Consider the following 24,423-nt stretch of genomic DNA (forward strand, 5'->3'; position numbering starts at 1 on the left):
TGAACATATCTATGGGACATGTCTATCTCGGCTTTCAGTGCTTACCAGTCGAGTGAGTATAAAAGAACTTGTGGAGAGCTGGACATGTCCCAACTTATCCTCTAACACGCCGAAACGGAGGTGTTCCTTTGTCTCGCTTCATCAGCGAATCGGTCGTGATGCGCGAAGCCTCCGCGTGGCTTTCCATGACAAAATCTCTTGTTAAAAGTGAAATCTGCCGGAAAATGGCTGATGTCCAGGTCTTGTGATAACCAGAGAAAGAGCACACGACGGTCTCTTATCCACAGAGCCATCAGCTTAGAAATGATCCAGTGGTTTGTGCCGCAGCGTCCTTTAATGGGGTCCTTAAACCTGTAGTTAAAGTCCTTATTCTCTGTGAAGCCCGTAAAATTTTCACTGAAAGCCAGATAAATTTTTCGAATGGTTTCCAGGTGCCAGTCTCTAACAGCTTCTGAAAAAATTCTGATGGAAAAAAGTCCTTTTCATTCCGCCATTTCCAGACAATGAAAATCCGACGAGGGGGCGGGACCACTCCTTCCACAAGGCGTGCTCACAGGCAAATTATGTCACTGACAGACGTGGAAAAACTCACGCATGCGCACGAGGGTTCAAGCATGTCTGACGTAAAAACATATGATGAAATCCATATAGTTTTTGAAAAAAATAAAAAGGTACGATACTTTATGGACAGACCTCGTAATTTTGCTCTAAAATTCTGGAAAAAGTGGTGTCACTGCAGCTCATAGACTATCTTACTGAGAATAATCTCTTTGAGCCACTGCAGTCTGTGTCAAGTTCGTGGATACCAAATGTTTGGAAATGATGTCAACAGAGGATTTGACGCTCCATAAGCTAAGTAAAAAAGGAACGTTGCCCTGCAAGAGCCAATTGTGTGCATGTGTGGGTGTGGTTAACGATGGGCCAGGACACTGAATGCCCCCCTCTTTTGTTTCCCCTCCCTCTCAGTGTGCTGGAAGTCGGACCCGTGGTGAAGGAAGAAGATTTCCTCCTTTCCTCCCCTCTACCAAAAGGACAACGCAATTGGTGTTTTAAGTGACGGGACACTTTTGTGACTTTTAGCTGTTGGTTGGGATTATTATTAGTCCCCTTTGACAAATACAGACTAATTTTTCTAGTTTTATTGCTGAGAATTATTTTCCTCTATTGTGATGTTTTTTTTTTATAACTGTTTTATCTTTATTTGTACTTTTTCGATTCTATTAAAATTTGTTTAGTATTTGATATTGTTGACATCATTTCCAAATATTTGGTATCCACGAACTTGACATTATTTAAATTTTTGGCGTTGTCGGCAGTATACCAATATTGTTTCGAAATGGATGCAGCCCCAAAAGGTTCGGACTCGGCCATTACCGCACAGTTTGTTATGCCGTGGTTTATGGGGGCAGCCTTTATACTGAAATTTGATGGGGAAACCACCAAATTTGCTCAATGGAGGGCACAGGTAGAAGCTATGTTGAGGGCACAAGGGCTAAGCCAGCAACAACAAGCAGATTTTGTTCTGGGGGCATTAGAGGGCAATGCTAAGCGAGAGTTGCAGCTTGATACCCAAGGGAGAAGGATACGGGTAAGAAAGTTCTTGATTTATTACAGACCCTGTATGCGCAGCCAACTAGTAAAGCACAGCTATGAGCTAATTTTTTTTTTACTGTAAACAGAAGATTGATGAAACGGTTAATGATTTTATTTTGCGGTTAAGAGAGTTATTTTATAGATGGCAAGAAAATGATGAAGATGGTGCCAGTGGGGAAGATGAGGCACTGTTGGATCAGCTTATGGTGGGCTTGAGGAAGGGGCCAATTAGGCAAGAATTGATCCGACAAATGAGACGTCAAAGAACTATGTCCTTTAAGGATGCTTGCAAAGAAGCCCAGGCTTTGGCACAGGAGCTCGATGAGGGCGAAGAAGCCACTATCTTGAATAGAGTCTCCTATGCCCCACAAAGCCAGGGAGCAGTTAACCCTGATCAATTGAAAGCAGAGATTAAGGCTGAGTTTAAGGAAGAATTGTTTGGTGAGATAAGGACTGAGATTAAAGATCAATTAAAAGCTCTCTCTTCTGATCTCATTACAGAGATAAAGGCCCAGTTTTCCATCCACAGTTTACCACCTGTGGCTCCATCAGTTCCCCGCAAAGGGGCGCCAGGGGATACTACTGCTACCATTTATCAGTGGGATTCAGAGGGAAGGCCTATTTGTCGAGCTTGTGGAGCAGCCGGTCATGTGCAGCGCTGCTGCCCTCAGAGGTCAGTTAAACCACAGGATTTTTAGCTTCCCCTGCAGCTGAGGGCCAAGTCGCGGGGGTAGTAAATCTGGAGCAGGAGCCCAAATCAAATATAACCCAGCCTGGGAATGACTCAGAGCCGAAGTTTGCCCTTGTCGGTGAGTGCCCTGATGTTCTAATAAAGTTGAATAAACGAGCTGTTCCTTTTGTACTCGATACCGGGTCGCAGGTCAGGCTGATGAGCCAAAGTCTATTTAAGAGGCACCTGGAAGGGACTGGGGTGACTGGTGCCGATGCTGTGCCTTGGCTGACTCTCCGGGCTGCTAATGGATTGAAGATACCCTATATAGGCTACGCCCTTGTTGATTGTATGGTGGGAGGTGTTGATGTTCCAGGTAAAGGGGTAATAATTGTAGAGGATGGCTGTTTGGGCCCCGATAAGGGTATACTGGGGATGAACATTATAAGGCCAGTTTGGTCCGCCCTTACAGAGGCGAGTCATCCGGGGTTGCTAGCTTTTAAAACTGTGATGCCATCTACAGAGAGTGAAGCCTGGTCTAGAGCATTTGTGGATTGTCAAAGCGCCGTTATCAAAGGTCCGGTACCATTGTATGAAGGGGCTGCCAAGTTGCCTCACCAGTTGCCAGTAGTCATCCCTCCTCAGTCGGAGATGGTTTTGTGGATGCAGATAACTCCCACCTCTTGTAATTCATCTTGTGTTGTGGCTGAACCTCTTCCAGAGGGTGATAAAGAGTGGCGTATAGGGCGGACCTTGGCCACAGTGACAGAAGGGTGTGTTCCATGCAGAGTGCGTAACCCTAATCCATATCCAGTGGAAGTCCCGCAGTGACAGCCAGTGGCTAGTGTCAGGGAGGTTATGGTGGCGGATATCCAAGGAGAGCAGGAGCTTGTATTGAACCCTGTTGCCCCAGATGTTGTTGAGGTGACCGTGAGAAGTGTGGGGGTGGGGGATGGAGAAGTTGAACATTTACATTCTGTGTTGCCCCTCCCAGGAGGTGACCTTACTCCAGGAGAGCAGGAAGAGTTGACAGCCTTGCTCTATAGATGGAGGAAGGTTTTTTTCACAACACGAGGAAGACTTTGGCTGAACTGGAGTTGTTAGACACCAAATACCAACAGGATCAGCGCCCCCTAGTCGAGAGCGGTATCGTCCAGTTCCTCCTGCGTTATATCAAGAGCTACAGACACTATACAAGAATATGCTTGATAGTGGAGTAGTGAGGGAAAGTGCTAGCCCATGGGCTGCCCCGATTGTGCTTGTAAGGAAGAAGGATGGTGGTTGGAGATTTTGCGTGGACTATAGGAAACAACGCATTGACTCATAAAGATGCTTATCCCCTACCTCGCATAGAGCAATCTCTGACGGGGCTGAAAGCAGCCAAATGGTACTCCACTCTGGACCTGGACAGTGGTTACTGGCAGGTCGAGATGGACCCTGCTGACCGTGAGAAGACAGCATTTACAACTCCTTTTGGGCTGTATGAGTTTGAGAGGATGCCCTTTGGCTTATGTAATGCCCCTGCCACGTTTCAGAGGCTGATGCAGCCCTGTTTGGGTAGTTTGGTTAACGACTCTCTGTTGATATATCTTGATGATGTTGTGGTCTTCTCTCCAGATTTCAACAGCCACCTGAAACATCTGGAAGAAGTGTTTCAAAGGCTGAGTCAACATGGCCTTAAGTTGCAAACAAAGAAGTGTAGCCTTTTTCAACGGGAGGTGACTTATTTAGGCCATGTGATTAGTGAGGAGGGAGTGGCGACTGACCCTGCTAAAACTGCGGCAGTAAAAGAATGGCCAGTGCCTCAGACATCAAAACAGGTGAAATTGAGGAACCTTGGGGTAATTTTTGATCCTTCATTGTCCTTTGGCCTCCATATTAGAAATTTTACTAGGACTGCTTTCTTCCACCTGCGAAATATAGCGAAGATTCGTCCCATCCTGTCTATGGCGGATGCTGAGACCCTGATCCATGTGTTCATCTCTTCTAGACTGGACTACTGCAATGTTCTATTTTCTGGTTTACCACAGTCTAGCATTAGGGCTCTCCAATTGGTTCAGAATGCTGCAGCCAGACTTCTGACATGGAGCAGAAAGTTTGACCACATTACACCTATTTTGGCGTCTCTTCACTGGCTTCCTGTCCCAGTGAGATCAGATTTTAAGGTTCTGCTACTAACCTATAAAATTATTCATGGACTGGCACCTCCCTACCTAGCTGACCTAATTAAACCTTACATACCGGCCCGGGCTTTACATTCTCAGGGTGCAGGACTACTTTGTGTCCCTAGGGTGAATAAGAAGTCTGCGGGCCACAGAGCTTTCTCTTATCCTGCCCCTGTTCTGTGGAATGGTCTCCCTGCATCAATAAAACAATCAGATTCTGTGGAGACTTTCAAGTCCAGACTTAAGACGCACTTATTTTCCCTTTCATATGGTTAGCATACTGGTACAGTTTTGTTTTACGCTTTTTACTCTTTTAATTCATGTTATTAGTCATTGGAGCGGGCAGCGGTCTCAACTTCACGTAAATTCTGGGTCTTTTAGTGACGCTTAGGGCTAGCAGCCGGCGATCACCTTAGTATTTCTTCTGTTTTTCTTGTTGATTAATGCTGGCAAATTATACAGTATTTTTTGTCTTTCTGATGCCTGATTCTGTTTTTTCTCTGTTTAAGGTGCAGCTCCATCCAGAAATGGGAGTTGTATTTTTGTTGACGACCCTCCTGTCCAGTGCACCAACAGCAATTCTTGTATATTCGTCCGTGAATTGTTCTGTGAATTCATTCACTCATTTATGTTTGTAGCATGGCCCAAGCAGAGGGTCACCCCTTTGAGTCTGGTCTGCTTGAGGTTTCTTTCTCAGAGAGAGTGTTTCCTTACCACTGTTGCTCTGGGGGTTGGTAAGGTTAGACCTTACCTGTGTGAAGCGCCTTGAGGCAACTCTGTTGTGATTTGGCACTATATAAAGGAAAATAAATTGAAATTGAAAGCATATGTTTTATGAACTCAAGTTAGAAGGCAAATTTGGCCTTTCACATTCATAATAACAAGAATAGTAATAATAATAATAATAATAATAATTTGATGGATAGTGAAACATCTGTATTTATAAAGGTTTCAACAAATTTCATTGTAAATGGGCCTGAAAATTAAATTGCCACGTGGGGCAAAATAGGGGTATTTGCCCTAGTCTGATGGCACCATTCACTCACCAAAGTCAAGCGGACAGGCCTTACTGTCCAGTCCTAGTTTCTTCACTCCTCTCTGACAGTAAACTATCTTTGGGGTGGACAAAGCAAGACATTTGAGTATGCCATCTTGGGCTTACACTGACTGATACTTTTCACCATTTTCTGGCATTTTACAGACCAAACAGTTAATGAATTAAACCACAAAAGAAATCAACAAATTAAGTGATAATAAAAAAAAATAAGTGTTAGTTGCAGCGTTTTGTAATATGTTATGATTTATTTTCTGTGTTCTTGTGTCATGGATGGTGTGTGCGGCCTGGTTGTAACCTATGGTGAATATAACACCTCATACGTTATGTATGGGTTATTTTGTGTGGTTACAGCCTCCTCTGGTTCACTATGCGATGCATCGCGGTTCAGTTATACAACAGGTTGAGTGATGTATGTTACATATGCCATGCACTTGTTATTCTTCCATTTTCAGAACCACACACACACCCATACCTACAAACCCAAACCCTGAGCAACAGGAATTCCGCATGCTGGAGAATCACACACATTCCTGTGTGCTTGTTAAGTCCTTGTTATATTCAGTGACCCTGAAAACCTGTTCAAGAGTCATTCTGTGTGAAATCAGGTGCCTCCCCGATCACCAACTCAGATTCTCGTGATTTTTTTTGCAAGTACCTACATATGTCTGATGAATGCATGCAAAAATTTTCTGCTTAATTCCAAGTACTTTTTAGATATTTTTTTAATAAGGGTACCCACAATCCCATTTTTCACTCGCAAAGGCATTTCAAGCTTTTTTTTTTTCATTTTTAAAAGGCATTATCGCAGCTAAAAATGCAGATATAAAGCTCAAATTTGGAATACTCCCTACTTGGGCACCCCAGACACAGCAGTAAATTTCAAAAGTGGGATACACAGATCATTTTTCATTCTGTAGCATCACAAAAATGGCAGTTTCTCCATTCTCACAAAAAAATTACAAAATTTCAAAAAGCTGTACTAAAGAAGGGATTCAATGGATAATCTTCATATTGCAGAATACACATATCTGGGGTACAAGTTATATGTGTGTAAAACATTGTGGTCATAACTTGAAGGGTTTTTGAATTACTGACTCTTCAAAATCGAACATGATCGTAGAATGTCAAAAATAGGCCTCTAGTCTCTTTATGATTTGACCATGTTTGTAAGTCCTCAGCCACTTCATAATTTTTTGTGGAGAGCACATTGATATACCAACCTTACATCATTTTTTATTTATCTAGCTCAAATGCCTTCATAGTGCAAAAAAAATTGCAAAGTAGGGTACAGTAACATGGTGCGAACCAATTTTGAACCTGTATTTTCATATTCAGAAAGCAATATATCAGCTCTCAATGGAAGCATAAAGCTCAAATTTGGTATTTACAATATTTGGCACCCCAAAATAATGGATCAACTTTGAAAGACAGATTACTGAGCTTATTTTTTCTTTCATGGATACAATACATTATGGAGTCATAAAATCTTCTATGGAAACTGGACCAACATAAGAGCAGTGGTGGGCACAGACAACCAAAAAATTAACTTCGATAACAGATAATCAGATAACTGAAAAGTTATCTTTGATAAAGTTAAAACGATAAACCACCCAAAAATGTATCAGAAGTTACAGATAACCGATAAATTCCAGTATTGTCTACGGTACACTTGCAACTACTAACAAGCTGATTTTAAGTTTAACACCACGATCGCTTCTGAAAGCATCAAAGGCGACCACAGACCCAAACAATGAGTCAGCACTTCTATCTTTGAGCATCCCGCCCCCTGCTGGAAGCTCCAGTTTGCTACATTGCTTCCAGCACAAACACAGCTGAAAGGAGCTACAAAGCTCAACTCTAGTCAATCACAACGCTGCCATCAGGCCGAGGTCTTGGAAAATAAAGCAATGCTGAGTTATGGTTTGGTGTAAATAAAATGAATACTGATAGAATAACTCCATTAATGTCAATTCTGTCATTTGTGCAAAGTTAAGATATAACATATATAGCTTTTAATGTTGAATAATGCACTAATTCTGAAGTTGTGTAACAAACACAGACAGATGGCATTCTGGGTAAAATGTGCCTCGGCTAACAGATTGGTTACATAAACCAACACATTAATGTGGGGTGTGTCGTGTGTTGGTGTTTACAGATAAATGTGCTTTTGTAAAATATGCCAAAAAAAGGCATTTTCCAAAAAAAGCCACATTGTAATTAGGTAATCGTGTGATATAACCGGTGTCAAAATAAATAGAACACTGCCATGATCTAATGGTGCCAGTGCGAGTTCTGGCCCTTTTCAGTTGCTTTTTCAATGGTGTGAGAATTTTTTGGATCGCACTAACGTTCAGGTTAATCACACATCCTGCATCGTTTAGTATACATGGAGTAACGAGCTGCGTTTAACATCTCACGACCACCTCTCGCACTGTGCCTGTGCAAACACCGCAGACCTGTTTTGTAATTTTTTTTTTGTTGTTGTTGTTGTTTTGTTTTTCAACTTTCCCATCGAGAGTTTTTGTAAATTAAGGTTGAAAAAAAAAAAAAAGCTTCTGTTTACGTTTTGCTTCTGGAAACACGAGTCGGGCGCTCTGAACTTTTACATTGTGCAGTTTTGTGGTACAGTTTGAGCTTGGAACCGAGTACAGTGATTAAAAATATCAGCCCAGCTTCAGTTTGAATACTGCCATGAACACTACTGGCCAGTAGATGGCAGTAGAGACTTGCCAAAACAAAATTCTAGATAATCTGTCTGCTGCTACTCTGCTACGTTTAAGATGTGTGAAATTTAATAAACGCAAACACAATAACGTCTATAAACCCCGAGAATATATTCACGAGAGTTTTAGGCACTAGAGTTTAATGCTGTTATCCGTGGAGCCTGATCAGAGTGTCTCAAATGCATTTTCATGTCGTGAACGTACTGAGATTATCCCATACCCATAATGCACCTGGACACAGCATGTCCACACTAAAATCTTAAAAATTTGCGCATTACTTTAAAACTAAAACATATATCATATTTTCACTTTATAAAACTTCAGACATGACATTAGATTAGATAAGCCTTTATTCATCCCTCAATGGGGAAATTTCAGATTTCCACACTCACATTCCACATACAAACAGCAACTGATCTACAATTATTACTTGTTTACCGTAATAACGGCACACATCAGAATTAGGACAACACATATACATTTGACATTGTTTATGTGTACGAAACTTGAAACAGTCTATTTTCCAATTGAGGCGATGTGAGTGTGTTGGTAGCCGCTGCAACTATCAAGTCGCGCTGCCTGCCAGCTTGGGAAAGAACGGAGGCCAGCCACAGGAAGGGAGGGGCAGGAAAGAGGTGAGAGGAGAAAACTGGAGCATCCTTCAGTCCATGTGTAAGTCTGTCAGTTTATTGTCCTTGTGGGTTGAGATAAAAATGGAGCCAAATAATCTCACCAGAGCCTGGATAAATTCCTCTGGAGGTAAACAGTGGGCCATTGACCTTGATGCTAGATAGCCTGTAGTGTTGCAGCCGAGCAGTGAAAAACACTATTAACAGTTCCACTTGCACAGCCAAATCGCAATTATGAATTAAGAATATTACCAATATTGAATTAAGAATATTCACCAGCCTCCGAAAGCTTCAGCTTCAACTGCAAGGCACTCATCAGCTCCAAAGGTGTCATCCAATTTGCGTCTGAGTTCAAGAGTCAACGCAGTCTGAGAATGCACTGCCTTGCCAACCTCGTTAATCATGACGGACAAGCGAGGGCCCGTGGTTCTTGATGCTGCCGTCTTGCCAATTTTCCGGTAGATCAGGGCAGCACATAAGCCAAAAAGTACCAGCCCTGCCACCATGAGACCAAAAATAAATAAATCCTCGACATCCTCAACAGAGAAAGGCACCAAGCATGCCACACGCCAGGAACTCCAAGAGTCGAGGACATAGCCCGCAGGATACGTTCCATCTGGGCAGGCAGGATCCCCCGGTCCTGACCTTCTTGTTGAAAAAATGGTGTCAATAGTGTTCAGAGACCAGCTGATCAATTCCATGGTTAATCCAATAGTAGTCCAATAGATCCAGAATCCAATATAGTTTTGAGGAATTCACAGTCTGGTGGAGTAGGGACTTGAAGGTTAAAAGCAGAGAGATAAGGGAGAGTGGAGGAGATGCGACTGCCCTCGTCGGAGTCCCAAGCAAATTTACAATTAATTTAAATAACTTGTCTGAAATTGGTTTGGTTAAAATTTGAACCATAAGTTAAAAATGTATGCCTCTGGATGACTTGGGTCATATTGCCCTCATATCTGTATGGGGTTAAAAGAAATGAGTTTTTTTGTGACCAGTTCTACTTTGCCTGCAGAGGGTAGAATGGTTTCTTCTAGTGGTTTCTTCTAGCTCTCCTTTTTGCAGAGGGTAGAACTACATCTACTACAAAACATTTAACATGTAGGTGTTCAAGTGATTTTAAATTTTATAAGAGTTTGTAGCTGTTCAGCTTTGTTTACAACGTTAACGATCTAAAAATTATCGGACAAAAATTTATTGGAAGATAATGAGTCCGACAATGGCTTTCAAAATTATCTGAAAAGATAATCCGATAATGAAAAGATTATCTTCGATAATTATCCGTTATCGGATTATTGGAACTGTGCCCACCACTGCATAAGTGGTGGGCACAGTTCCCACACAGTTCCCAGTCATGGATCTGTTGGAGGAGGTGAAGGCACTATGGCTCCAGAACGCTGAGAAAGACCGGCGTCTGGTGCAGCTGGAAAATGGAGTGGCTGAATTGGAACAGTACACCAGAATTAACAACGTCATCATCACCGGTCTTCACATCAAACCACGGTCCTACACACGGGCGGTAACAGACGAGAGCGGAGGGGAGCCCAGTGAACAGGAGGTCATCTCTGTGGATGAACAGGTTGCTGATTTCCTCCTATCTAAAGGTATAGAAATGGATTTAAATAAAATTGAAGCGTGCCACCCTCTGCCCCGGAGAAATGACGGTAATAAACGAACCGTCATCATGAGATTCATCAACAGAAAACAAAACAGCACTGTTAAAACAAGGAAGAAAACTGAAAGGGACAAATGTATTCATCAATGAACATCTCACCAAAAGGAACGCCGACATTGCCAGGAAAGCACGCTTCTTAAAGAAACAGGGAAAAATCCAGCACACATGGACTTCAAACTGTAAAATATTCATCAAACTGAACAAGCAAAAGTCATGGAAATAAGGAACATCGAGGAGCTGGACAAATAAGAACAATAGGTATGAGGACTCAAACACAACACAGCACCATGATGCAGACTGGAGCAACCCACTCATCCACATCATCTACACCCGGAGACAACAGAGACATAATGACTAACGATAATGATCCATTTATTTCTGCCCAGGAGCTCTGTCTAGATACATTTAATTATAATAATTCTGCTAACCGCCCCTTCATATCTGAAAATGATCCTGATACCTTTTTCAGTGAGAATATTGTGAGACATTGCAAATATTTTACAGAAGAACAATTCAAAAATTATAAAATCAATGATGAAGATTTTTCAATTATACATTTCAACAGCAGAAGTCTTTCTCATAATCTGTCCACTATTAATGATTGTTTGAAAACATCCAAAAAAAGTTTTTCAGTTATTGCAATTTCAGAAACATGGTTAAATGAGGATAATAAAGATCTGGTATATCTTGATGGTTATGAATTGTTCCTGGTTAATAGGCAGACGAGAAGGGGCGGAGGCGTTGCATTATATGTAAGGTCAGATTACAACTGTAAACTCATTAACAACATGTCATTTACAGTGGACAACATCATGGAATGTGTTACCATAGAAATTACATCTATAAACTCCAAAAACATAGTTGTTAGTTGTATTTACAGAGCTCCTGGGACAAATATTGACACCTGTGAAGATGTTATCTTAGGAATGTACAACAAAATCAACAGAAATAAGCATTTATTTGTATATGGAGATTTCAATATAGATTTTTTTTAAACCCTCACAATCATTCACAAATCACTTCATTTATAAACACCTTGTATTGTTTAGGACTGTTTCCAACCATCATTCATCCTAGCAGAATAACTATGGACTCAACAACTCTCATTGACAATATTTTAACTAACGCTATATCCGGTAATCTTAGTGGGGGACTACTGGTCAGTGATATCAGTGATCACTTGCCAGTTTTCTCAGTCTTTGCATTGGAGGGTTGTTGTAAGTATCAAAGCAATACCAAATTCATGAGTCCAAAAGTAACACCTGAAACAACTGAAAATTTAAGGGAGGATTTATCAAGTCAAAATTGGTCGGATGTTTTTGTTGATGATGTTGACAGGTCATATGATGCTTTCATTTCCATTTTTTCCAGTTTGTATAATAAACACTGTCCATTTGTTGACAAAATATACAGAAATCAATATAGCAATAAACCATGGATAACTAAGGGGTTCAGAGGGCATGTAAAAAGAAAAACTTACTGTATAAACAATTCATAAAACTACAAACTAAGGAAGCTGAAAGTAAGTATAAAACATAAGAATAAGTTAATCAATATCATGAGACTCAGTAAAAAAAGATATGAGTTACTTGTCAAAAATAGAAATAACATCAAAAACACATGGAACATATTAAATGAAATAGTAAAAAAAGAATCGAGTAACTAGAGATTATCCTTGATTTTTTCAGAGTAACAACTACATCACGATTGATAACGACGAGTCTATTGCTGAACACTTTAATGTATACTTCATTAATGTGGGTAAAAATCTTGCCAGTAAAATTGACTCATCAACTAATAACTTCTGGGTAAATAATTCAACGTTTAACAAATCTGTTTCAATGTTCATTGGTGGTACTCACGAAAGGGAAATATTTAATCTGGTTCATGGTTCAAAAAGAAATCGACTGATTTTAATAATTTGGATATGGCTTTATTAAAAAAGTTATTGATTGTATAGTAAAACCGTTCAATTACATTTGCAATATGTCACTAAGTACTGGTAAATTTCCTTCTCAAATGAAAACAGCCAAAGTAATTCCTCTGTTTAAAACTGGTGACAAACACACATTTTCTAATTATAGACCTGTATCACTCCTGCCACAATTTTCCAAAATTTTGGAAAAAATATTTGCTTTGATTAAATGATTATTTACTGAAGCATAACATCATTTGTGAAGAACAATATGGATTCAGAAGGTCTCGAACTACATCACAGGCTTTGATGGACTTTGTGGAAAGTATAGCAACTGCAATTGACAATAAACAATATACAGTAGGTGTTTTTTTTTTTTTGTTTTTTTTTTTTATTTACAGAAAGCGTTTGACACAATTAACCATGGAATACTAAATAAAAAAAAAGAATAAAAAAAACTTTGTCACTTAAGTGTTTGGACAGAGATTTAAGCTGAAAATAGCTGTCTGAATGGATGTCAGTTTTTTTTTTTTTTTTTAAGGTGCTATTGGGGCTAGAGTGCCTTCACTGAGAGAGTGGTGTTTAACATTTTTTAAAATCATTTAACCACATACAGCAACACATCCAGGTACAGGTGCAATCAAAATAAATATAAAAATAGTTAAGCTATCAAATTTACAATTTATGATGACTCATTAATTTAAAGCCTGATTTATGCAGCTGCACAGCTGTAATTCCATGTCATGCAATGATGTACATGACAGTTTTAAAGTTCTCCATCGCTGGATTATATTTTATTATGGACTAATTTGACCCTCAACAATCATCACCTCCAAAAAAAGGTAAGCTGTACATTTTCCTCTTTTACCAGCTTCGTGCTCTAAATGTGCGGACTTTTCTGACCCATTTATAATCAGCATGTGCACTGCAAAAAGTATTAAAATATGATGGCAGACGAAGCAGTGAAAGCAGAAAATTGTCAAATCACAGCGTTTTGTGTCTGATTTAACAGGTGCACGTCCAGGCTGCCGGTCGAAGTCTGAGCACGGTGTGAAAAAAAAAAAAAAAAAAAGTCGGGCTAAACAGAAATGACTTCGGCCCCACTTTCCTCAAATCGGCGAGTGTTAGCACTGAACTTTAATTTGTACCTCTGTTACTGTGCATGTCCAGACTGCTGGGGGTTTTAATGGAAATACATTGTGATCCGACGGGACATTTTAACCCATGTGAGCGAAAAATCCATTATACAAAATACATTCTACAAAATCTATTAAATACTCTGTTTATTACTCGTACGTGGAAAATAATACAAAAATTGGGACTTTTTTTTGTCCGGTGACTGCAAAAATCTCAGGGGTGAGAACGGGAAAAGAACAAAAAAGACTGAAAATTGGCAGGGGCCTGGGAGCCACTGTAGGCCCCCAGCGGGGTCCAGGGGTAGCGCCCCTGGTAGGGGCCCACAGGTTTTGAACATTTTGGAGGCATTTTGGGGCCAATAGAGAGACCTAATTTCATGAATTTCCATTTTATACTTTTTGTATGTTGGAATATGTGGAAATCTGACTGTAATAAAAGAATCTGTCTATGTAAATCTTCTTTTAGTGATACCTGCCTAGTGCCATAGCATATGAACTTACTATAAATCCCATAGCATTGGCCAGATATCACTGAACTTGCCAAAACTATTTCCAAAACAGTGTCTTTCCTTAACGTGCAATGAGCTCTGAAATATACTGGAACTTCATGCAAGTATGTGTAAATTATTTAAAGAGAATAAAACCTATTAAAACATTTTTGGTATAAAACAGTGACTTTATTAATAACTTCATGCAAAATGTATGCTTACAAATTACTGTCCCATAATAAATTCCTAGATCACACCATGTGAGTTTGCACCCCAACTACTCATGTCAGTCACCAGCAAAACCCCACAGGCACATATAGCATAGTAACATTAACCCTCTGGGGCTGACGCCGTCATATACGACAGCTAAGACCAAGCTTTACTAAATTATAAATAACTTTTGAATGATATGAGATAGAAACTTACTTTTTTTTTTTTTGCTGAAAAGTTAACTCCGCGGACCTTCGAGCCAGCCATCGGCCATCTTTGTACTCCTCATAGAATCTGTATGATAACGTGCATAATGTGAGTGTCCAATCGGAAGTAGTTCACCATCACATGGTTTTCCAAAATCCAATCATAGGGCAGATTTACCTCACGTGAAAAGCCAAAGATCGTTTTCAGGAGTGATATGTTACTAGTTGGCCCATTTGAATAGCCCCCTGGGTGCTCCAACAAGTACATACTATTAGTACATACTCAGTGCACCCTGCACCATTACGCACAGTGATCAGTGAAAGCAGATGGAGAGCCTCTGATGACAATCTCACATGCTCAAACAAAGAGTGTGTAACTATCAGGATTGCTCCACTAGTTTGCATGTGAATGTTACTGGATAACTTTGTTGCTTTCTCTGCATAAAGCTCTTGTTTACTAGGGATGTGAATCGTACAACAACTCACGATTCAATTCGATTCCGATTCTTGGGAAGACGATTTGATTCAGAATCGATTTTCGATTCAAAGAGCTCTGAGAAATAGTTACATTACTTAAAAAATGTTTAAGAAAATGCAGCTTTACAAGTTTAATCAAGTGATTCTCGTTCGGAGTTGGCTGGCAGTTTAGCGAAGCGCTGGTCAGTAGTCGGTAGATACCGCTGCTCCCCTCTTTTAGCTCCGGGTGATGACGAAGCATGTGGGCTTGCAGCTTTGAAGTGTTTCCGAAGTACTTGACTTTCATTTGGCAGATTTTGCACACTGCATAAGTCATGTCAAGCTCCTTCTTACGCAGCAAATAATAAAATCCAAAATGCACCCAAACATATTCCTTATTTTACATGGGACTGAGCAATAAATTTACCTCTCAAAACTTTGACGATGACAATGTCGCTTCTATCCCACATGGCTGACTTTATTTTCCCAAATGTTTCTTCTGTTCGGATCTGAAGGGAATGTGTACATCTTGAAGCCCTTGTGTCTATTTGTGCCTCCAAATGCAGAAGAGCAACCCAGCATTTTCAGCGAATAAATAAATAAAATAGCTGCATTTGCATGCAGACAGATTAACAGCGAATGCTATTTTGGAACCAAGATGGCACCATGAGTCACATGACCGATCCCCCCCACCCCCGTCATGTGGCCACTCTCTTGGGGCCAATCACTAGAGGTGGGCGATACCGGGAATTTTGGTATTGATCCGATACCAACTAAATACAGGCCCAGTTTCGCCAATATCAATACTGATACTTTTTCATATTTAAGCTTCATAGATCCAAAAGATCCAAAAGGCCTTGGATAGAATTCTGTCATTGTTCGTGACAACAGAATACTTTATTATCACAATCAACATTTTTGTTTAAAAAAATATCACTCAACACAACTTAAAACAATATCTCCTGAGGTAGAGGGCTGACAAACCACAATACAAGGGTGCGCTGCTCTGTGTTGTGTGATACAGCGCAGCGCTGCTCTTACAGACAGAGAGTAGAGTTTGATCTGTGTGTGGGAGAGAAAAAAAAAGCTTGAGTACCTATCTTTTTACGCGTTGGTATCGATATTAGGATCGATCCGCCCACCTCTACCAATCACACCACATCCTGGAGCCGCCGATGAAGACAACACATGACTAAATGACTGGAGAATGTTTGATTATTATTAAAGAAATTATTAGTCTGTGTACTCGCGCGCGCGCGCACACACACACACAGATACCATAAGCCGTTTGTAATGAACGACAGCGACAGCTAGACACAAACTCAACCTTCACTCCTCCTGGCGCGTCATTCGGCGTTGCCGTGCGAATAGCCACTTCCATAAATTAATTCACTTTTTTAACTTCAGTATCGTCACTATGCTGACGATGAAAGCGATATAACAAAACAATGGGCAGACAGATATTAAACAGCAGCGGAGTGAGGAGTTTTTTACGGCCAAGGGCACCACTAGCTCGTCCACGCGCCCTTCGGGTCTTACCAGAAAGCGCGTGGAGCTCGTGCCCTGGTCGACAGCAGCCACCAGCGGACCCAGCGTGACCCGGTGAGAGGACCCGGCCATGCCGACGTTCATCTGCAGCCCACCACCAGACACGAGTGTTGACCGCCGCTCGACTCGTCCCCGGTGTGAGAAACCTCCTTCACTGAAGCCACCACAACAGACTCAGGCAGGCCTTCAGATTGTCACCATCAGGGGGCGCTGCTGAAACGGTGACGCAGCTGTTGCGTGGGGGGGGGGGGGGAGAGCTGTAAATATCGTCAACCATTCGAGTTAGTTTTTGTCTTCAAATTGTACGGCACTTGGTGATGAAGGCTTCCTTTATTAACAAAAACAATTTCGTTCGAGCAACAACTTGCCGTGATGACGACATAGAGGTTTTCTCAGCCAATCGGCGAAAGATGTTCGTATTAAGAACATAGACATAATAATAAAAACTACAGTTTCTGGGCATTCTGTGTTAGTACGCGCCAGCGGCCGACGTGCTTGATGAATTCCTGCGCAAAAACGTAATTCCCAGATAATTGTGATATATTCCTGTGAACTTGTGTATCTCGTGTGTTTTTATGCCTAAATGATCGTAAGTCAGTACTCGCACTCATCCAGCAAATTCAGCGCCATTTTGCAAACAATTGGAAACTGGGTCAGACAAAAGTACTCCAGTGAACTCAAACTGAGGGCGCGAGCTATCCCACAATTCCAAAACAGCATACATGTCGCTCCAACAAGAGCGGCACACAGGGTGCTGTTTGGCAGGTGCAGTGCATTTAATCCATCGTAACTGGCTGAATACTAAACTGATTTTCACGCTTTTTTCTGCCAACATCATACATGTAGCTATGATACAGCACAAATGGTTCGTCACATTTTAATATTTATAGTGGAATTAACAGTAATAGAATATTCTGATACAGTCTAGATGGTAAAACACTGTAAACACACACATTATACATATACACACACATATAATCAATATATCTGAGAAATTTATAACATATATAAATCATATATAGAGTATCAATATAATTCTTACATATATATAAAAATGATATCAGAAAATCATAATATATATAAAATCACATAGCGTATCAATATACTTCATATCAGGTCAGAGAGAGAAAGAGAGTTCCAAGGCTGTACAAAGCAGAGAGAGAATAAAATGTAAATGTAAATTGTCAAATTAACACAAGAACATGACATTCCCCCCAAACCTATTTTACACATGTACAAGGGTGATTCTTTAACTACGGGCACTATTGGCCTTGTAAATGTAATTTCCACCACACCATTGCCTTACAATATAAAGCGCCTTGGGGCAACTGTTTGTTGTGATTTGGCGCTATATACATGTGCTCTGATGTCACTGTTTATCTCCATAGAAACTACCCACACAATCTTTCATACAAACTGTTTAAAGGGACATTACAGTGTTGTGGTGGAAGTTACGGCAATAGTGTGGGACAACTACATTTTGTTTAAAAAAAATCACAACAGTTGTATGACATTGAATACCCCAATTATGTTTTGATTATTTTACTGATATTTTATTCAGAGATATTTTAAAACATTAGAAAAAACGTTTCTTTACCATTCATTTATATCATTGAAGATCAAAAGTCTGGGTGTGGGACAAGCACAAAATGGCAATATTTGCATATAATGATGCTGAAAAAAGGTGAAAAAGTCATCATAGACTACAACAAATTTCTTAACACACTTTCATTGTAAAGATAACTATAAAAGTGTGAAATTTCCCCTTTTTTCTGTTTTTCATACAATATGATCAAAGGACATAATAAGTGCCCGTAGTCTAAGAATCACCCATCTATGTCATCACAGTCAGGGGAGCTTTTGTTTTTACATTTATTAAGAATAGCTTGGACTTCTTTCCCTCCACGACTGTGAGAAACATTGAATTTATATTTCTAGTTTTGAGTTCATCATTCCAGACATTCGTTATTCAAGAATCATAATAAGTGCCCGTAGTCTAAGAATCACCCACAAACTTGCTTGTGAAAGTTTTCCAGCTAAAAGCCCTAAAAGAGGATTGTATACAGAGCTCTCTGCAACTCTCAGCACCTTATTATAATACTACTCATAATAATGCATTATATTATTTATACTCATATAGTGCTTTACACTGTGTTAAAAGACACTTTACAGAACAGAGAAAATAACAACAAACAAAGCAACTTTATTATAACTTTATTATATAAAGATAAACAAAATAAATAAATAAACAAGATTATAAAATCAAACCTTTACTGTGCCTTGTGATGGAATCACTACGATGACCAATTCAAGATGGCGACCACATTTCATGCACCCCAGCGACCAATGCAGCGTCTGCTCTTTAAAATGTCTATGCAGACAGCACTGTGAGAGGGCGGAGTTACAGAAAAGGGGCTGGCCGTGGGAAATTACATAAGGAGCTCCACCTTGCGTTGTTTTGGGTTTTTTTTAACTGACAAAATTTAGTTTCTACTGAAATCCCAGTATTTTAATGTAGGCTTATTTTTGAAATATGTTGTAAAAGTACAGCTCATTTTAATGAAGACAACATATTTACCTGGGGGGAATTCCACAAAGAATACATATTTTCTTCTTAACACCTTCTGCAGGAGGATGTGGATGAAGATGATAATTTACCCTTCAGGGTATCGTTAATTATATGAGGTAATGTCATATTATGAACCACACTGTAAACACAGATGCTGTGTATAAGAAAGGTCAGAGCCAACTGTACTTCCTCAGGAGGGTCAGATCTGTCAATGTCTGCAGAAATATGCTGCAGATGTTTTATCACTCAGTGGTCTCCAGCTTCATCTTCTATGCTCCCTGCATGCCACACTTCTGCAGAATGAATACATAACAATCAGAGGTTTTCAGTTACTCAGAGCTATGTGCAGTACTGTCAACATCTTGTGCAAGTGCCTGTATGTGTAAGTGCTTTACAGTGATGCCTCACATTCACCCATTCACACGCACACTGATGTCAGTGTGCTGCCATGCAAGGTGCTTAACTGCACTCAGGAAGCAATTTAGGGATTAAGGATTTTGCCCAAAGGACCTTCGTGATTTTCTTGCCTGACAGGAATTTCGGTCACATGCAAACCACTTAATGACGATCACCTCCCCAGTTGTCACTCTCTGTACTGTTGTCATCACAGCTTTTTGCATGATGTACCTTTTTTATTTCCAAACTCACAACCCTGACATACAGTTTTGTGATCTCCACCACTTCAACTGTCCATCAGCATACTTGATCCTGTCTTCCCCAATGACATGACCCAACAGCTGCCACTTGTAATGCTTGACAAATTAGCTATCTGGGTTAAATGTCGTCGTCAAACATATGGGTTAAGCTTCCACGACAGTAATAGTGGAGCGGATAACTGTAACAATTATTCATTTCTGGAAAGAAGCACCAAAGTTGGCACAAATACTCCTTAGACATTACTCTTTTGAAAAAACTAAGTAGCCACTTGAATTTTCAGTAGGCGGCCAGGTAGGGGTCAATTGAAGAATTACACATGGTTCAAAATTTTAAAATGCTCCAATCATATTGAAAGCTATACCACATTATTTGCCTGATCACAACGATACCAAAAAGGTATAGTTTGGACTATCTATGACTGAATGTTATGGAGTTATGGGGTAAAAACAACAAGAATGGTGACAAAGGTCAATTTCAGTTTGTACAGGGGTTAGAAGTTAAAGTTGCTCCAATTTTGGTAAAAAAGTGGTGCAAATTATTGGTTGAACTAATAGGATTAATAAATGAAATAGTTTTGACTGTGTTGAATGCTTGGTCTGCAAGGTAAAGGTAGAGCAATGTCGATGTCCATTAGATTCTATGACATGTGACATACGAGGTCTATTAGAAAAGTATCCGACCTTATTAATTTTTTCAAAAACCGTATGGATTTGAATCACGTGTGATTGCGTCAGACAAGCTTGAACCCTCGTGCGCATGCGTGAGTTTTTCCACGCCTGTCGGTTGCGTCATTCGCCTGTGAGCAGGCTTTGAGTGAGGAGTGGTCCAGCCCCCTCGTCGGATTTTCATTGCCAGGAAATGGCGGAATGATTTGGGCTTTCTTTTCCCATCACAATTTGTTCAGAAACTGTTAGAGACTGGCAGCTGGAAACCATTAGAAAAATTTATCTGGCTTTCGGTGAAAATGTTGGTAGAGAATAAGGAGTGTTACTGTCGCTTTAAGGACGGCCCCCAGCGGCTGTGGGGTGCGCCGCGCTCCGAAGCAGCCATTGACAGGCTGAACGACCATTTAATTTCTAAACGGATGGCTGTCTGGATCCGTGACCATCGTGTGCCATTTCTCTGGTTATCACAAGAGCTGGACATCAACCATTTTCCGGCAGATTTCACTTTTAACAAGAGATTTTGTCATGGAAAGCCGAGCGGAGGCTTCACGCGTCACGATGGATTCGCTACTCGAGCGAGACAAAACCACCTACGTTTTGGTCTCACAGGACGGCTTTGAGATGGCGTTCAGACAGCTGTCGGTGGTTTTTCCATTGAGTGATTATCCGAGAAATTGCGGATGTGCCTGGACATGCCAGAACATGTCCCGTGAGGCTTCATCACGGTGTTGCTTTGCGCCATGCGGCACCGCCGCGACGCGCGGAATTCCTCCTCACGTCTGTCTCAAGGTGCCGAAAAAGTGCTGATGTCCACATCTTTTCACAATTCCTGTGGTAGTCAGACGACGTCCCGGATAAAACACAGCGTCCAGTTTGGAAATGAACGGCACATTCCACTGTTACAGGAGTTTTTGTCATGGAAAGAGGAGCGGAGGCTTCGCGTGTCGCGGCGGTGCCGCATGGCGCAAAGCAACGCCGTGACGAAGCCTCACGGGACATGTTAACTAAGTAAAATGATAACTAAGCATGCCACATAGTGCAAACTATTCCAATAATTTGCATCACATTTTACAATATTTAGAGCAACTTTAATATCTGACCCCTGTACAAACTAATGCTGACCTTTGTCACCATTCTTGCTGTTTTTACCCGTAACTCCATAACATTCAGTCATAGATAGTCCAAACTACACCTTTTTGGTATCGTTGTGATCAGACAAATAATGTGGTATAGCTTTCAATATGATTGAAACATTTTTAAATTTTGACCCCTGTGTAATTCTTCAATTAACCCCTACCTGGCCGCCTACTGAAAATTCAAGTGGCTACTCAGTTTTTTCAAGAGTAATGTCTAAGGAGTATTTGTGCCAACTTTGTTGCTTCTTTCCAGATTTGAAGGATTATATTGTGTTATTTGCTGCACTATAATGGGCGGGGGAAAAAACTCTACTTCCCATACCGGGAGTCGAACCCGGGCCGCCTGGGTGAAAACCAGGAATCCTAACCGCTAGACCATATGGGAGGTATGATGCCAAAACGCTAGCATACATAATAAATAGTTAATTACTACTACGTTAATTATTTTAAATATGTTCTGATTATGTGTTAATCTTTGCATTTCACAGAACACTATTTGATAGCTTTAAACGTAGCGCTCGTGTGTGGGTTTATTTTTTTTGTTTTTGTTTTTTTACTGCCCGAATGTGTTGCATTTACTGCGACCACTGCTGATGACGTAATCACAAATGGACTGTTTTCCAAATTGTGTGTTTGAAGTGTTTGGAACTCTTTCATTATTAAGTTTTCGAGTGTCTGCTGTATATTTATCACTATAATTTGAAATGTGAGTAATTCGGTATAATCTTGAGATTTTCTGTGTACGTTACTGGGAAACGCTTGTGAACCTTTTAGACGGTTTAGCCGCGTTAGCTGTTTAAGTCATTTCGCTCTTTAAAATTACAAAATTAAAACGTGTGTCTGTTTCTTTTCAGGGCTGATTACTGGAAATCACAGCCGAGAAAATTCTGCCAGTACTGCAAGTGTTGGATCGCGGACAACAAGCCTGTGAGTTGTGGGAGAGTGAGCCCCCCAACACACAATTTCAACATCGTGTGTTTTTCTTTGTATTATTTTACACACCTTAAACACATTTTAAAAGTATTTGTGTGTTTTGAAGGAACTGTCTACTATGCATTTACACATTTTACAACCTCTGTAAACATTTTAAACATGTTAAAAGAACTTTCTATTCTTTCACACATTTTATACCCTTTCAAACATTTTAAACGTTTTTTTAAGAACTTTGTATTCTTATGGATAAGAGTTTATCAATATCGATGCCATTATCGATTCCGCTTATTGATGCGATTCCTTATCGATTCTCTTATCAATACCTCCTGTGAATTTCTGTGTGCTAAAAGTAGGCTTTACAGGTTTTCTATGTCAATAACATTTTATTGAGTCTTAAAGTAAATAAATATGAAATTGGTCACTGGATCCTTGATCTCTGGACATAAATAAAATCTGTAGTTTTTCTCAAAAGCATTTCCTTTCAGACATTAATTGCATGAATGTCACTCCATACCTCTGAGCTGAGCTCTTACAGCTAACTGCTGCAAGTCAACATCAATGTAATTCATAAAGAATGCAGGATGTCTCATTTTGGGAGGAAAAAAAACTTTTTCTGTGCTACAAGGTTTGGAAAGAGATGTCATTTGATTTAAAACGGTGAACCATGTCAAGTTAGAGTTCGCTTTGAAGTTATTAATTCCAACCAGTGTTTGGAGCTGTGCGAATGGAACAGAGGACAATTCTCATTTCTTGCCTGCAACTAGACAAGAGTTCCAGTTACTGACTTTAATCCGAACAAAAGTGACTCAAAATTGACATTTTTAAATGGCTTTGAGAGGGGTTAAGAAGCGGACTTGCTGCTTCTGAAAAGCAGCGAAGCAATGAACCAATGGAGCAGCAGATCAGAGCACTACTTCATTGTTTCAAGCTTCAAAGTGGAGCCGTTACAGAAGTGGTTGATTACAGACACGCTGCAGGGTCTGTAATCAACATAAAGTAATGATCATTTTCGCGATAAAACACCCTCAAAAACAATGGCCGCTCTGAAGGACTGATAAGGGAATCGTTAAGCAAAAAGGCTACTGATGTCGGTGCATCAAATAATTTCTTAATGATTCTCAAAAAGAACTGGTTCTTGATATTCATCCCTTGCACCCCCCCTGAATAACTCTGGCACCCCCAGGGGGGCGCGCCTCACAGTTTGAAAACCACTAACCTAGATGATGTGCAGTTCCTAAATATTTTCACATTGTTGTCTCTGTTCACCAGAACAATGGGGATGAACTGAAACAATCAGGATGTGATTGTAGTGTTTTTATGTCTGAATGATTGCTATCAATTTAGTCTGACTTGAAAATATTTCTATATCCACCCCTGACTTGTCTAAAGGAAACCAATTTTCATATCAACTCCACTGTGGTGGTGTACACAGGCAAAATTACAAAAATTGTTCATGTCCAAAGACATATTTGCTTGACAGTATAGCTGAGGACAGTTTAAAGTGGGATTGTCATTGTGTCTTATGTTTGTTTGCAGAGCATTGAGTTCCATGAAAGAGGGAAGAATCACAAAGAAAATGTTGCTGCCAAAATTTCTGAGGTATTCATATTTTTTCTGTTTTATATTTATTTGGGGTTTTATTGCCATCTAGTGGTCCTTTGGGGTCTCTGACTTCAGCATAAAGTGAAGGGCACCAGTCCTTTTCTGAAAGTAGCAGAGGACCATGTATGCACAGCATTTAGGAAAGGATAACTCAGCTGTTCTAGACTAATATGACCCCAATGAACAACTTGGAATATGTGCCAAAATCTCTATCTGGCACAAACAGCCCGAAAATGACCACACCCTTTTCAAAAATGACCATGCCCTTTTTTGTCTCGAGTGTTACTTCAAATACAGCTGTATTTTCTAATCTGCAGTAGCTGTAGTTTTTTCCAAGGTATTCAAAATGTACAGTGACCAGTACATGTTTGGGAGGATCATAGTTGTTGTTGT

General features: G+C 40.3%; 2 protein-coding genes and 1 non-coding gene across 4 annotated transcripts in view; 1 reads left to right on the forward strand and 2 right to left on the reverse strand.

The window, feature by feature from the left end:
- Nucleotides 1-16,664, reverse strand: part of gk (glycerol kinase) — an 80,873-nt gene extending 64,209 nt beyond the window's left edge. For both annotated transcript variants that reach the window (XM_034174933.1, XM_034174926.1), the window contains exon 1: nucleotides 16,460-16,664. In XM_034174933.1, coding sequence (XP_034030824.1) covers nucleotides 16,460-16,552 — 93 coding nt within the window. In that variant the 5' untranslated portion in view covers nucleotides 16,553-16,664. The remainder of the gene's footprint in view (nucleotides 1-16,459) is intronic.
- Nucleotides 16,665-21,808: 5,144 nt separating this feature from the next.
- Nucleotides 21,809-21,880, reverse strand: trnae-uuc. The gene has a single exon. It is a non-coding gene; the product is annotated as a tRNA-Glu (tRNA).
- A 212-nt stretch (nucleotides 21,881-22,092) lies between these two features.
- wbp4 (WW domain binding protein 4) overlaps nucleotides 22,093-24,423 on the forward strand; it is a 32,984-nt gene continuing 30,653 nt past the window's right edge. Inside the window, exons 1-3 of the mRNA XM_034174944.1 lie at nucleotides 22,093-22,201; nucleotides 22,350-22,422; nucleotides 23,965-24,027. Coding sequence (XP_034030835.1) covers nucleotides 22,200-22,201; nucleotides 22,350-22,422; nucleotides 23,965-24,027 — 138 coding nt within the window. The 5' untranslated portion in view covers nucleotides 22,093-22,199. The remainder of the gene's footprint in view (nucleotides 22,202-22,349; nucleotides 22,423-23,964; nucleotides 24,028-24,423) is intronic.

This window comes from Thalassophryne amazonica, chromosome 1, assembly GCF_902500255.1.
Source record: "Thalassophryne amazonica chromosome 1, fThaAma1.1, whole genome shotgun sequence".
NCBI classification, from domain to species: domain Eukaryota; kingdom Metazoa; phylum Chordata; class Actinopteri; order Batrachoidiformes; family Batrachoididae; genus Thalassophryne; species Thalassophryne amazonica.